This window comes from Protopterus annectens, chromosome 5.part0, assembly GCF_019279795.1.
Source record: "Protopterus annectens isolate FY-2018-M chromosome 5.part0, PAN1.0, whole genome shotgun sequence".
Classification (NCBI taxonomy): Eukaryota; Metazoa; Chordata; order Ceratodontiformes; family Protopteridae; genus Protopterus; species Protopterus annectens.
Genome location: NC_056735.1, coordinates 764748618 through 764762089, shown reverse-complemented (window position 1 = coordinate 764762089; position 13472 = coordinate 764748618). Strand labels below are relative to the sequence as shown.

The 13472-nt window shown below is 42.4% G+C and overlaps 1 protein-coding gene across 3 annotated transcripts in view; it reads right to left on the bottom strand.

Annotated features, from left to right (window-relative positions):
- CUL5 (cullin 5) overlaps positions 1-13472 on the bottom strand; it is a 2346971-nt gene that overhangs the window by 2080071 nt on the left and 253428 nt on the right. For 2 of the 3 annotated variants that reach the window (XM_044072614.1, XM_044072615.1), the window contains exon 2: positions 1506-1615. In XM_044072614.1, coding sequence (XP_043928549.1) covers positions 1506-1615 — 110 coding nt within the window. Of the gene's footprint in view, positions 1-1505; positions 1616-13472 lie in introns of those variants that run through there. The other variant, XM_044072616.1, reaches the window with a different exon arrangement.

Sequence of the window (13472 nt, the reverse complement as noted above, 5' to 3'; positions counted from 1 at the left end):
ACAGATTCTGGGGGTAAAGTGTCCTCACTGTTGGTAATGTAGTCCAGGGAAAAGGACATCCTCCTCTTGGGTGACACAGATACTGACTCTACAGAATCTTCAGCCAGAACAGAACACAAGTCCTTACTATGCTTATGGAGATGCTCATCTGCTGTCGAAGTTCTAGCATGGTTCAACTGCCAGCCTTACAAAAAGGGTTAAGAAACCTTGAGCCTGATGCTTGTGTCATCAGACAAGCAGGCATAACTTCCAGCTGAGGTTTTTTAGGACAACTGACTGAAGTCTGATCTAGAACGAGGACAGAAATCTCTCTGATCAGCCATGCAGTCACTGCTGTCTACTACGAGCAAAATTAAATACTCTTCCCTCTGCTTTACAATAGATCTTTCTACTGGTGGCAAAGAGTAATAACTGTTGAATATTTCTGCTCTTTGTGAGGTCCACACAGATGTGCCTGTCTCTACCATGGCTTCACTGAATAAGGAGATACGTGACACTTTTTACAATTTAGGTAACCTAACATGGCACCTCTGCCACTTAACTCTATAAATAATTTTGGCTAAAATACATTTTAACAGGAAGCAATGTCATGGTTAAAACCTACACTCTTATCTTGCCTGTCCTTGAATTTAATCTGCCTTTTAGAAGAACACTTATTTTGCTTGGTCGTCATCCCCAGACCTCCATTTGGGAAAGTCCAGTCCTGAGTAAACGTTACAAAAATTCAAGCTTCTAGCATTATAATCTCTTTAAGGACTTAAATAACAATTGCTAAAAACAGAAAAATCATTCTAGTGGGTACTTAGCTGCACTCTTGTACTTCATATCTGTTGTCTCAAACATGCAGGCAGACAGAAAAAAATGAAGATGGCCAACCATACATCCACCTTTAAACCAAGAAGTGGAAACATCTGAAGGGCAGAAGATGAGCCCTGAAACTCTGGCTAGATGCAAGAATGCACCTGCAGCAGACATTCTCAAATTTAAGACCACAGCAATCACTTACGTAAAGAAATGCCTAGAGACTACTCACAGAATGGGCACCATAATCCAACTAACTATCAAGAAAATGGCATTAGGCAAACGTGTCTTTCTAGCAAACCAGTATTCTCTCATGAATTGTAGTGTTTTAGATACACAGGGATCTAGAACACCAAAAGGCAATATTCCTTATACACAGCTATTAACAGCACAAACATAAATGCACATCCCTACACATTTAAATCTCACTGTATTACCTAATGAAACTTCAAGTTTCTCTATACACCCTTCCTTTCATTATTTTTAGCCTTTGAGAACAGCAGAACAGTTCTGAATTCTCCCAGATCTGCTCTAAAACTGTGAACCTTCCACATTCACCTGGTAAGAAGAAACTAAGTAAACAGCAAGCTACTATATGGTAATGTTATTACTATATTTATCCTAAACGTTTCATATTACGTTGGTTTCTTAATGGGTAATCTCCTCCATTCTCAAAAAAAGATTAAAGAAAAATGAGCACTTACGAAAACAAATCAAACCACTGTTGCTTTGTTACTGATTCTTGGCGAAGCAACTTCAAAACAATTGGACGCATAGAATCCCATTTGTCCTCAAACTGAAGGGAACCTTTATTCTGGAACACAAAAAAGTAACATTAGGAGAGCAATTTTGCCAGGAAAGCTTTTGTCATATATATGTGGTATACAACTTTAATATTAATGAGCTAGGTACATTAATCTACTTGACATTGTATACATTTTTAACAGATGTTGCCATTTGAATTTTACCCCTCAATAAAGTTAGCCCATATTTATAGTCTCTTAATTACTGGACATTTTTTACCACATTTGCCAAAACAAAATAAATTCACTTACGAAATGTACTTAATATCAAAGACTGCACATGCATGGAAGTGCAGAAATATAGTATGGAGTAGGAAAATTGCTCAACTGTGATCAAAGGAATTCCTTCACTGCTTGGAAACTCAGCAGCAATCTGGATCTCAGAATTCAGAAAGTGCATTCTTCACATGTGGGATTACCCAAGAACAGGAGCTGCTCATGGTACTGGCTACTGGGCTGCAGCCACCCATGGAAAGAGAAAAAAAAAGGATTATTTTATTATGTCACTGTGGCACTAGATTATTTATTTTCTCCCTTATATATTCATAGATTCTTACTAGGCTAACAACCAGGGTGAGTGTGTGTGTGTGTGTGTGTGTGTGTGTGTGGGGGGGGGCTTTCTAAGCCTAGCCAAGTTTTCCTAAAAGAATGATGTCCTCTAGCCAAATAGGACACTGAGGGACAGGCAATTTATAAGATACCTCTGTCCATAAGGGACATGGGTGCCAGGCATGGTATAAATTTCCTATTCCCCATCCACTGGTCTAGGCTGCACTTCAACTAGGTAAAAGACAAACTCAGCTTCACATTAATGGGAAGCCTGTTTCCAGAGGAAAGGGAGCCTCTGAGAGGAGTATCTGTTTAAGTCAAAGACAAAATTCAGGTCTCCAGACCTTGAGTTTCTGTTACTCTCTCTCACAAATACTTAAGAGATTCATAACTGTGGGGTGTGTGGATGACCTGCAAGTGAGTCATAGAACAATCCTCATCAATCTATAGGAAACGGAAGAGAATGAGTAGACAGAAAGGGTGTTAAGGCACTCTGCATAAGGCAGGTTTGTTACACTGTGTATACTTTTTTTGTCAGGAACCCCTGAGATTGCTCTAGTTGCTGCATATGCCTGGTCAAGCACTGTACTCTATAACTGGTCTGATAAGGGTGAAGTACACTAGGATAATGACATCTTTGGACCTAAATGCCAGTGTCTGCAGGGGAGTCGATAACCCCCAGCTTGCAAACTTAGACAAACCTTCAGCATTTGCTTCCATTTCACAGAAATAAAATGCCTAAAGGAGCAGGCCCAGTATCAAGCCCTGGGGAAACTCTGCTATTGACTGGCTTCTTGGTGGAGGTGGCCTCAACTATCGTGACTTTCTGAGTTCTATTAGTGAGCTAGTTGGCTATCCAGCGAGTGATAAAAGGGTTTACACCTAAATTAGTGAGCTTCTCTAGAATGCTTGAGTTGGTTATTGTATCAAAAGCCTTGGCCAGGTCAAAGTAAGCTATGTGCAGAGTCTTACCTTCATCTAATACTTTGGTGACCCAAAAGTCCACCAGATTTAATAGGCATGACCTTCCTTTTACAAAGCCGAACTGTAATGGGTGCAGCTTTTGTAGGTTACCTATGTCCTCATTTATCATGTCCATGATGATTCTTTCTATGGCCTTACACATGAGCCTGGTAAGACTTATGGGCCTGTAGTTACTCGGATCAATGTTTGGACCAACTTTGTGCAGAAGAATAGCTGTAGCTATCTTCTATTCCTTGCGCACAAAACCTGACTGAAGGCTCCAGTTAAGTGATTCAAAGTGGACCTGAGAGGTCATGTTTCATGCTATTTATTAATCATGCCAGGATATTACTGGGGCCCCATCACCGCAGTGTTTCTGGCCTTGGAAAGTGCATTGATGACCTGTTCCCTAGTAACGGTTGGGGAGATGGTGGTATGCGGTATTTCCTTTGAAATATCGGGTGATTGGGGGGGTGTGAAATTTGAGATGAACCTGTCAAACAAAAGGTTGGCAGTGGCTTCTGGTTCAGTGTGGGTGATGCCATTTACAAGTTCAGCACATTGTTGTGCATTTCCCCCAAGTTTACAGACATAACTGTAGAAAGCTTTGTGTTTTTTCTTTGACTGAAGCTATTTTTTTCTTCAAATTTAGCCTACGAAGTATTAACCCTCTTAGCTGCCTGTTTAGATTGGTCAGGGGACTTTTAGTATGTATGGCTTTGTTCCTCCTATACTTGGCCAAATTTTTTTTCTTTTGCTGTATAATCAATTGATATTTTGATTCCACCAGGGTGGCTTGTCTTTCAAGTTTGTCTTATTCTTAATACAAGTGGGCACATTTTGCACAATACAGCTATCAATATGGCTGTACAGAGATTTTGTAAATAGCTCAGCATATGCTATGGTGTTTGGGAGTGCTTGGATGGGACAGCAGAACTCCACACATACGTTCCAAGCTCTGAACTGCAGTAAAAAAGTAAGTTGTCTAATTATGGTTGTTGGGTGTTTTTTATGATTTTCTAAAAGGAAACTAAGGCGAGCATATGAAAGACAGAAAAATCACTGACAAAGGGTTCCCCAGGCTACTGTATGAAGTATTGAGGAGCCATCTCTATTACCACAGGTGATGGAGGCAGCCTAATTTGAAAATTCTGTAATAAGTATCTGCTCTGTCCTTACACGGACTCAGTAGAGCTGCATTAGTAAGTGGTTTTAGGTTAGGACTCACTGATCTGTCCCTATCACGGCTTCCCGAGAAGTGCCGTACAAAAAGATAAATAGCACTGTTGTATTAGGGCCCTGTTCATGAGGCAGCGTATAGGTAAATTGTTTTTGTGCCTGTTAATTCAGAGCTACCAGACTGTGCTGTAAATAAGCAGCTCTGTTCCTTATAACCGTTCCCTATTAGTGCTGTCCTTACAGCCGCTTCTTGTAGTGCCTTCTAGAGGCCTTTACTTCTACTGCATTGCCCTGATGAAAAGGCAGCATATGTTGTAAACTGCTTCCGTGTCCAGGAATACTGGAGCTACAGGGCTGAACTATTGCCATAACGGCTCTGTCCCTGTTACCACTCTTATAGAAAGCACCGGGTAGAAAGGCTGCTTGGGTGTGCTAAGCCTCCGAGTTTAAATAAGCTGAGCTACATGTGCACATAAATCAGATAGCGCTGCTTGGAAACCATTCAAACAGTCTTCCTGTGCCTTCTAAAGGTAACTACAGAACTAGGCCATTTAAATGCTGTTGTTAGTGCTCTGTCTGGAGCTCGCTGTATTTTGCCTTGCACCCCTGGCCTTGGTCTAATTCTGCCTGCAGAGTAAACCATAATTAGTCAGTCCAGCTCTGAAAAGTATCTGTTACAGTGGTTAGAAGTGTAGTAAATACTGTGCCTGATATTTAATGTGATGTCATTTTTAATGCATCTGTAACTCTGTTTTTTTTCCACCCAATCCACCCCACTAAACACTCTACTTGTTTTTTGCTTCCCTTAGCGCTCTCCTTTGTTTCTGCACCCTAATATAGAATCTCTGACCAAGGCTCAATCAAATCCAAACTAAAAAAGGGAATCTATCATACCTGTACCTGATAAGAATAACTCGGGAGACTGGGGGAAAAAAGTATGCCATCATCCCCTCTTAACTCATTACAGCTGAGTAACGTCTCCAGGCGTTTCTGCAGTTACCTCCTACTGCACCTCTAGGCGTCAAATATTGCCTGTTCATATTTACATTAATAATTCCAAAACCATGTTACATACAAGGTGTCAGAAAATTTTATCTTGAAGCATACATGATGGCAAACACAATTGTATTGATATATCTACTCTGTTAGTGGGCATTTGTTAAAAATATAAGGTGAAAACTTTATTTTTTAAATGCTGAAGCCACGCCCACTAGGAGTTAAAAGTACACCCCACAAAAGAGCTCTACTGGAGGGAACGAGTTAAATGTGCAAATATTTTAAACTGACCTTCCTTCTGTACACATTTACCTTATTCCTCCTTGGAATTCAGGTATCTGTAACCCAGAGTGAGCACAGTACCACGGGAACCCAAGGCCTTATACAGACCCCTTCTCATACCTTACACCTTATCTATCCCGTCCACCATTAAATACTAACTAGCTGACTGTAATGTTCCATTATAGTTGCAGAAATCCTACTGTTGTGGCTTATGGCTAACAGTTTTTTTAAGAAGCTCAGCACCTACTTGGTAGGGCTCCGCTACGCTCAGGCTCACTTCGCTCCCCACCCACCCTCCCATATAATTTCCTTTATACTTATCCACCTTCACCACACCTCTTCCTACTCCTCCCCTACCTTTCCCAACAGCTTCCTCACAGACATCCCCCTCCTATAGTTCCTACCTACACACTACTTATCACTCACCTCATCTGTCCACTGTCTACTCTATATTCTACACATATATCATGCCCTTCAAACCACAAGCATTACTCCTGATACCTATATTCTCCCTCCTCTACCTCCTCACCTCCTATCACGCACATCTACCCCCACCCTACATCCAAACAATTGTACTCTACATCCAAATACTAAACCTGAAACCTCCCTACAAACCAGCCCTACTATTCCAAACTATAATACTCTCCTTCCTAAAATAAAATTATCTCCTTCTCTCCCAACCACCTCTAAGCATAAAAGAAATATCTCCCTATTTAAACATTTACTCTACTTTAAACTACTACTTCTATCAGGGGACATCCATCCTAACCCAGGCCCCTCCCAAACTACCTTCCATAATCATCCTCCTGTGCAAACATCTACAAACCCCCACCCCCCTTCAAAAAGCAAGTATCTTTCTACTCTATCAACCTCAGGAGTGCAGTAAACAAAGTTCAGGACTTCCATGCCTGGTTAGCTAACTATACTCCTGACATAGTTACTCTAACTGAAACCTGCTAAAATCATATAATCAAGATAGTGAAATTACCCCACCTGGCTATAACATCTCAGACTTGACAGGCAAAGGAAAATAGGTGGAGGGGTACTCATACTCAACCCTGATAACCTCACAACTAGTCCAAACCTCCCTCTACCCTGATCACCTCACAACAACTAGTCCAAACCTCCCTCTACCCACTTTCTCTACACCTGAACTCCTACTTACCAATGTTAAACTCAACAACTTTACCACCATAACTGTGGTAGCTATTTATATCCCACCAGGAGACAATCTAGGCATACTAGAGAACATCCTATCCTACCTCTCCGCAGACCATCCACAATGAAACTATCATCCTAGGAGATGTAAACATAGATTGCCTTACTATTCAGACTCCCCATACTACCTCATGTATCAACCTACATGGATTTGAACAGCTAATCACATCCCCTACCTATATTAGTAAGTCACAGCTACCACAGTCTACTCTAGACTGCCTTTAGTCCAGACTCATTCTCTGACCAACTCTCCAGAATAGACTGGTCCCATCTCACAACACTTCCCCAAGATAAAGCCATCCACTCTTTCAACTCCACCTTTCCCAACATCCTCAACTCCCTTGCTCCCCTCAGAACTATCAGAATTATTAAAGACAAGATCAGCTTTTATGCCAACTCTCCCACCACCCTAAAATCTGATCCCAAAAAATTCTGGAGCACAATCAATCATTTATTGCATCCAGGAAACCCTTCCCCTCCTAACCCATGTCCAAATAAAGCCCCTAAAGAAACTGCTACTGCATTTAACAATCATTTCATCAACTCCATAACTACCATTATTAATGATCTTCCCACTCGGAAAAAAAAACTAATAACTCCCCTTTCTCAGCCTCTCCATCTCATCCTTCAAACTCTTTCTCAACCTCTCTACCTCATCCTTTAAACTCTTTCTCCCTCACATCAGTCTCAACTAACTATATTAAATCCCTACTCTCTAAACTCAAACCCTGCTCCCCTCAGCTGATAATCTACCTTCTTACTTCCTACAGATTGCAGCTGAATCCCTAGCCTATCCTGTATCCATCCTGATCAATCGATCTAGCTCCGAATCATATATTCCAGTAATTTGGAAAACATTCTACATATTACCTATACATAAGGGAGGTAATTCTTCAGATATATCTAACTTCAGGCCAAGAGCTATTCTGTCACCCCACTCCAAGATACTTGTGAAATGTATCCACAAACAAATAATGCGGTATCTTCTCCAATAGAACCTTCTAACACACACACAACACGGATTTTGCCCTAAACACAGTACTACAACTGCACTAATATCCTTTACCAATACTGTATCACTGGCCCATGACAACCACAAACTAGTCCCATGTCTGTTCCTTGACCTCTCTAAAGCCTTTGACACCGTCTCCCATCCACTACTCCTAGAAAAACTCTCTCACTTACCTTTCTCTCCTCCCACCATATATTCTGGTTTTCTAGCTATCTCTCTAACCACCAGCAAGCTGTAAAATGACACTCTGCCCTATCCCCCCCCCAATCGTCCCAATGGGTGTCCCCCAAGGACTCCTATTCAATATTTTCACCAACCTACTTTACACTTCCTGTCCCAATTCTACACTTGTACAATATGCAGATGACTCTACAGTCATCAATGTGGCTGACAATCCATCTGACCTTCACTCTACCACCCAAGCAACATTCAACTCTATAGAGACATGGCTTAGTGATAATAAATTAATTCTCAACCCCAAGAAAACTAAGCTTCTACTCTTCCTCCCAAAAAACCTCACCAATCTCAAAACTACAATTTCCATCCTATCAAGAAATAACACTATCATTACTACTGAACCTAGCACTAAACTGGTAGGAGTCATAACTGATGATCAGCTTAAATTTGATCTCCAAGTTACTTTCTCTACCAAAAAGACTCACCAGAAACGTGGTCTCCTATACCGTAACAAAAGACATCTAACCAATACAGCCAGAATAACTCTCCCCTACACATTTCTTCTTCCCATACTTTTATATAGCTGTCAATTATTCACAAATCTTAACACCGCACTCTTAACTAAACTCGAAACTACATACAACAAGGTTGCTAGATTTGCGGCAAACCAAATCTACAAATCACACCATTGTCTATCTCTTAAACAACTGGACTGGTTTGAATTAGCTCATATGCTGCTACTATATCAACTGCAAATTATCCACTCCATACTCTATCTACCATCTTTCTGCCCTAGCCTTCTATCCATTATATAGTACAGTTTTGTACCTACCATAAATGTAGATGTCCGAACTGGATAGCATCTGCAGTCATAACAACTGGGTTGTCCTGTCGTCAGTTGTCCTGTCGTCAGGCAGCCCTTCAGTCGGCCGGATTCCAAAGTCCGGGTCCGGCTTCGGCTGATGTCGCACTCCACCCGACGTCATCTCTGTTGGTCTTCGGGTATAAAAGCATCAGCCGACGCCATTTTCCTCAGTGTTTCTTGCCCCAGATGCCAGAAGCCCTCTTGCAGGCTAAAATTTGGATAGATGCCAATGTTTCAAAATAGATAGAGGTAAACACAACAATAAGCATGTATGTACATATATACAAACAAATACACCATAAAGACTCCCCAACAGCTAGCTATTAGGAGGGTAAACACCCTAGGAGTACCACAGAGGGAAGGAGGGAGGGTAATCCTGACTGCAGATGCTATCCAGTTCGGACATCTACATTTATGGTAGGTACAAAACTGTACTATGTCCTTCATGGATGCATCTGCAGTCATAACAACTGGGTAGAATACCATAGCCAACTAGGGAGGAGGATAAAAGTAGATTATGGTGTGTTTAGGATCCCTTGCAGTACAGCAGTGGCAAACCCTGCTCGGGATCTGGAATATAGAGGCAAATTATAATGCTTGGCAAATGTATGCACGGAGGTCCAAGTAGCCGCCTCAATAATGTCTTTGGTTGCCACTCCTCGTAAGAAGGCTGTGGTAGTGGCTGTTGCCCTTGTTGAATGAGGTCTTATGTTCTGTGGAATTGGTTTTCCATGGAAGGAGTAACAGAATCGTATGCAATTTCCTATCCATTTGGAGATTGTCTGTTTGGAAATAGCTTTTCCTTCCCTTCCTGTTGCATAGGCTACCAAAAGTTGGTCAGTCTTTCTGATATTTTTTGTTCTGTCCAAGTAGTAGCGTAGCTGCCTATGTACATCCAAGGTATGCAGTATTCTTTCCCCTCTGTTTTGTGGGTTGGGAAAGAAGGTAGGTAGGTGGATTGCCTGGTTTAAAGACACTCTGGATACCACCTTGGGCATAAATGTAGGATTAGTCCTCATGGACACTCTATCTTGGTGGAAGATTAGGAAGGGTTGCACTGCCATTAAGGCCTGTAGTTCTGAAACCCTCCTTGCTGAAGTAATTGCCAGTAGGAAAGCAGTTTTCCATGACAGGTGTTGTAGGTCTGCTGTTGCTGCTGGTTCAAAGGGTGATAGTGTCAATTTTTCTAGCACAAAGTTCAAATCCCAAGCTGGTAAAGGTGGTTTCCTTGGAGGTTTTACATTCTTGATTCCTCTGAGGAACTGCCTGAGCAAAGGGTGCGAAAAACAGGTGGATCAAAGCTGTATTCTGCTGAAATAGCTGATGCATGTATCTTGATGGAGGAGTAGGACAGGCCTGAATGAAGAAGTTCGCCAGATACTCCAGAATGTTAGGCATATCTATGTTTGACACATCTTTTCCTCTTTCTGTACTCCAAATGACAAACCTTTTCCATTTTCCAGCATAGTTCCTTCTTGTTGAAGGTCTGCGTGCTTCAAGAATAATGTCTTTTACTCTTTGGGAAAGTTCTGGATTAGCTGCTGCTATGTGATGTTCCATGCAGTTAGTTGCAACGTTTTTAGGTTTGGATGTATGATGCTGTAGTTGTTCTGAGTTAACATCAAAGGCATCAGGGGTATTGGCCACATATTGTTCCGAGACATGCTCCTCAGTAGTGGGTACCAGTGTTGTCTTGGCCAGTTCGGAGCTATCAGGATTATCCTTGGACGTTCTTCCTTGATTTTCAGTAGTACCTTGTGTATCAAAGGAAGAGGTGGGAATGCATATGCTGTTAGGCCTTTCCAGTTGAAGGAGAGCGAATCCACTTTCCATGCTAGTGGGTGGAATGTCCTTGTGCAGAATTTTTTGAGCTGGTGATTGAGGGGTGAAGCGAATAGGTCTATCTGTGGCATTCCCCATTTCTTTGAGATGGTCTTGAAGATGTCCGGGTGCAGCTTCCATTCGTGGGCATCCAGTGGTTCTGCTTAATATGTCTGCTAGAGTATTGTCTTTCCCTGGTACAAATATTGCCTGTAACTGGATGTTGTAGCTGAGTGCCAGGGTCCACAGCTCCAAGGTCATTCTGCATAGGGGGTATGAATGAGTGCCTCCCTGTTTGTTGATGTACCACATGACTGTGGTGTTGTCTGTCCTTATCATCAACTGGCCCTCCTTGAGAAATGGTTTGAACTTTTGGATTGCCAGTTTTACTGCCAGCATTTCTTTTAGGTTGATGTGCAGGTGAAGTTGATCCTGTGTCCACAATCCTTGCACGCATTTGTCCAGCATGTGGGCCCCCCATCCTAGGTCTGAAGCGTCTGTTGTGATGGTCTGGCTTGCTTGACATCTGCGAAAGGGTAGGCCTGGGTTTGACTGGCATGCCTGAGCCCACCATAGGAACTCCTGTTTTAAGCATGGAATTAGTGGGATTTCTGTTTCTAGACTGTGTCTGTGTTGGGACCATAAATTCTTTAGGTACCACTGTAGTTTTCTCATATGTAGTCTGGCAAATGGAACCAAGATTATGCATGATGCCATGAAGCCCAAGGCCTGCAGTACTTTTCTTGCTGTTAACTTGTTCAGTTTTGTTAGTGCCAAGAAGTAAAGAGGAAGTTCTTTTGTTTTTCTGTAGTCAGGAATGCCATTTGTTTTACTGTGTCCAATTCCGCACCCAAGAATGTCCTTGTTTGGGATGGTATCAGCCTTGACTTTTGTAAATTGACTGTGTATCCCAGTGCTTGTAGCAAGTAAATGACCCTTTGTAAATCTGTTGTCAGCTTGCTTTTGTTGTCCCCTTGTAGCAGGCAGTCGTCCAGGTATGGGTAAATTTGAATTCCCTGTAGTCTGCAATGGGCGATTACTGATGCCAGGCATTTTGTGAATACTCTGGGCAGTAGATAAGCCAAAGGGCAATGCTGAGAATTGATAGTGCTCTGATCCTGCAAGAAATCTGAGGTATCTTCTGCAGATTGGTCGAATAGGGATGTGCAGGTATGCCTCCTTGAGATCTAGAGTTACCAGCCAAGACTCCTTGCCCAGCATGGGAAGAAGCTGCTGTAGGGTCAGCATTTTGAATTTTGGGACAATGATGTATGTATTTAAGGTGGACAGGTCAAGAATTGGTCTCCAACTTTTTTCCTTTCTTGGAACTAGGAATAGTCTGGAATAGAACCCGTTTCCTTGCTCTGCTGTTGGCACTCTTTCCACAGCTCTCATGTTTGCTAACTCCATTATCTGGCGTAGAGCCTCTGTTTTTTGATTTGGAGGTAGATTTGGCATTCCTCTTTTGACTGGTAAAGTGTGGAAGTGAAACCGGTAACCTTGATCTATGGTTTGTAAAATCCACTTGTCTTTTGTTATGCAGTGCCAGTTCCTTGAAAATAAGGTTAACTTTCCGCCTAGAGGAGCTGCTATTTGTTCCCTGGTAGGCGGATTTAGGGTTAAGTCACTGTGGTTGTGCTGATGTAGTGGCAGTGGCTGTGTCTGTGCCTCTGTTGTTACCTTGCCACTGTCGCCTCTGTAGGCACCTCCTCTGGATTGGTTTCTGCCTCTGGAACGCCTATTCCTGCCCCTTTGAAATTTTGTGGAGTCAGGAAAGGACCAATTTTGGCAGGCCAGTTCCTGCTAAACCTTGGGGTTGAACCTGCAAGAAATCTTTAACAGTTTGAACAGATTTTGCCTTTTCTTCCATTTTCTTCATAACCTGCTGGGCAGGTGTACCAAACAAACTTGTCTTGTCCATAGGAGCATCTAGCAGCTTAGCTTTAACATGATCCGGTAAAGCTTGTTCCTTTAGCCATGCATGCCTTCTTATCACTGTGCCTGTCATGGCTGATCTAAATGAAGCCTCCAGTGCATCATAGCCACATTTTAAGGAATGGTTGCTAACCTGTTGTATGTTATTTACCATCTCTAATACATATTTCTTATCAAGAGATTCATCACTGGTTAGTTTTTTAGTTAACTGATCAAGCATAAACTCTTGGTATTGTATCATGTGAAACTGACAGTTTAACGCTCTAGCTGAGAGAGTAGCTGAAGTGTAGACCTTTTACCCCATCTGTCTAATGACCTTGCTTCCCTTTCAGAAGGAGTAGGGTTTTTAGCTATGGTCGCTACTGCCTTGGGACCCTGGGATATAGTTTCTGGGTCTGCAAGTGGGGCCTTGTAAAGGTGGTGATGAGTATCTGGCACCCTGTAAAATCTGTCTGGTTTGGCAGGGGCTGGGGTAAAGAATCTGGAGCGGAGCAAACATCATTGAAAGCATCATCCACCACAGAGAGAACAGGAGGTATAGCTAAGGGCCTGTGCTGTGGGAGGTGCAGAAAAGTCCTAAGTCTTTTTCTGGAGTCTGAAAAATCCTGTTGCTGCCATTGGAACTGTTCTCGCATGGCATGCAAGGTTTCCCCAAAGGAGAATTCTTCTGGTGGGGAAGCAGCAGGAATGGATTCTTCAGCATCAGAATCTTCAAAATTGGAGAAGGGAGCCTCTGGCTGGTCAGTTATGTCTGATTCATCAGCAGATTCATCAGAGGGCACTGGCTCAGGGGGCTCTGCCCTAGGTCTCTTCTCTGGGGGCTGAGAGGCCCTATCTGGGTGAAATTGAGATCCTCTGATTAAAGAAATTA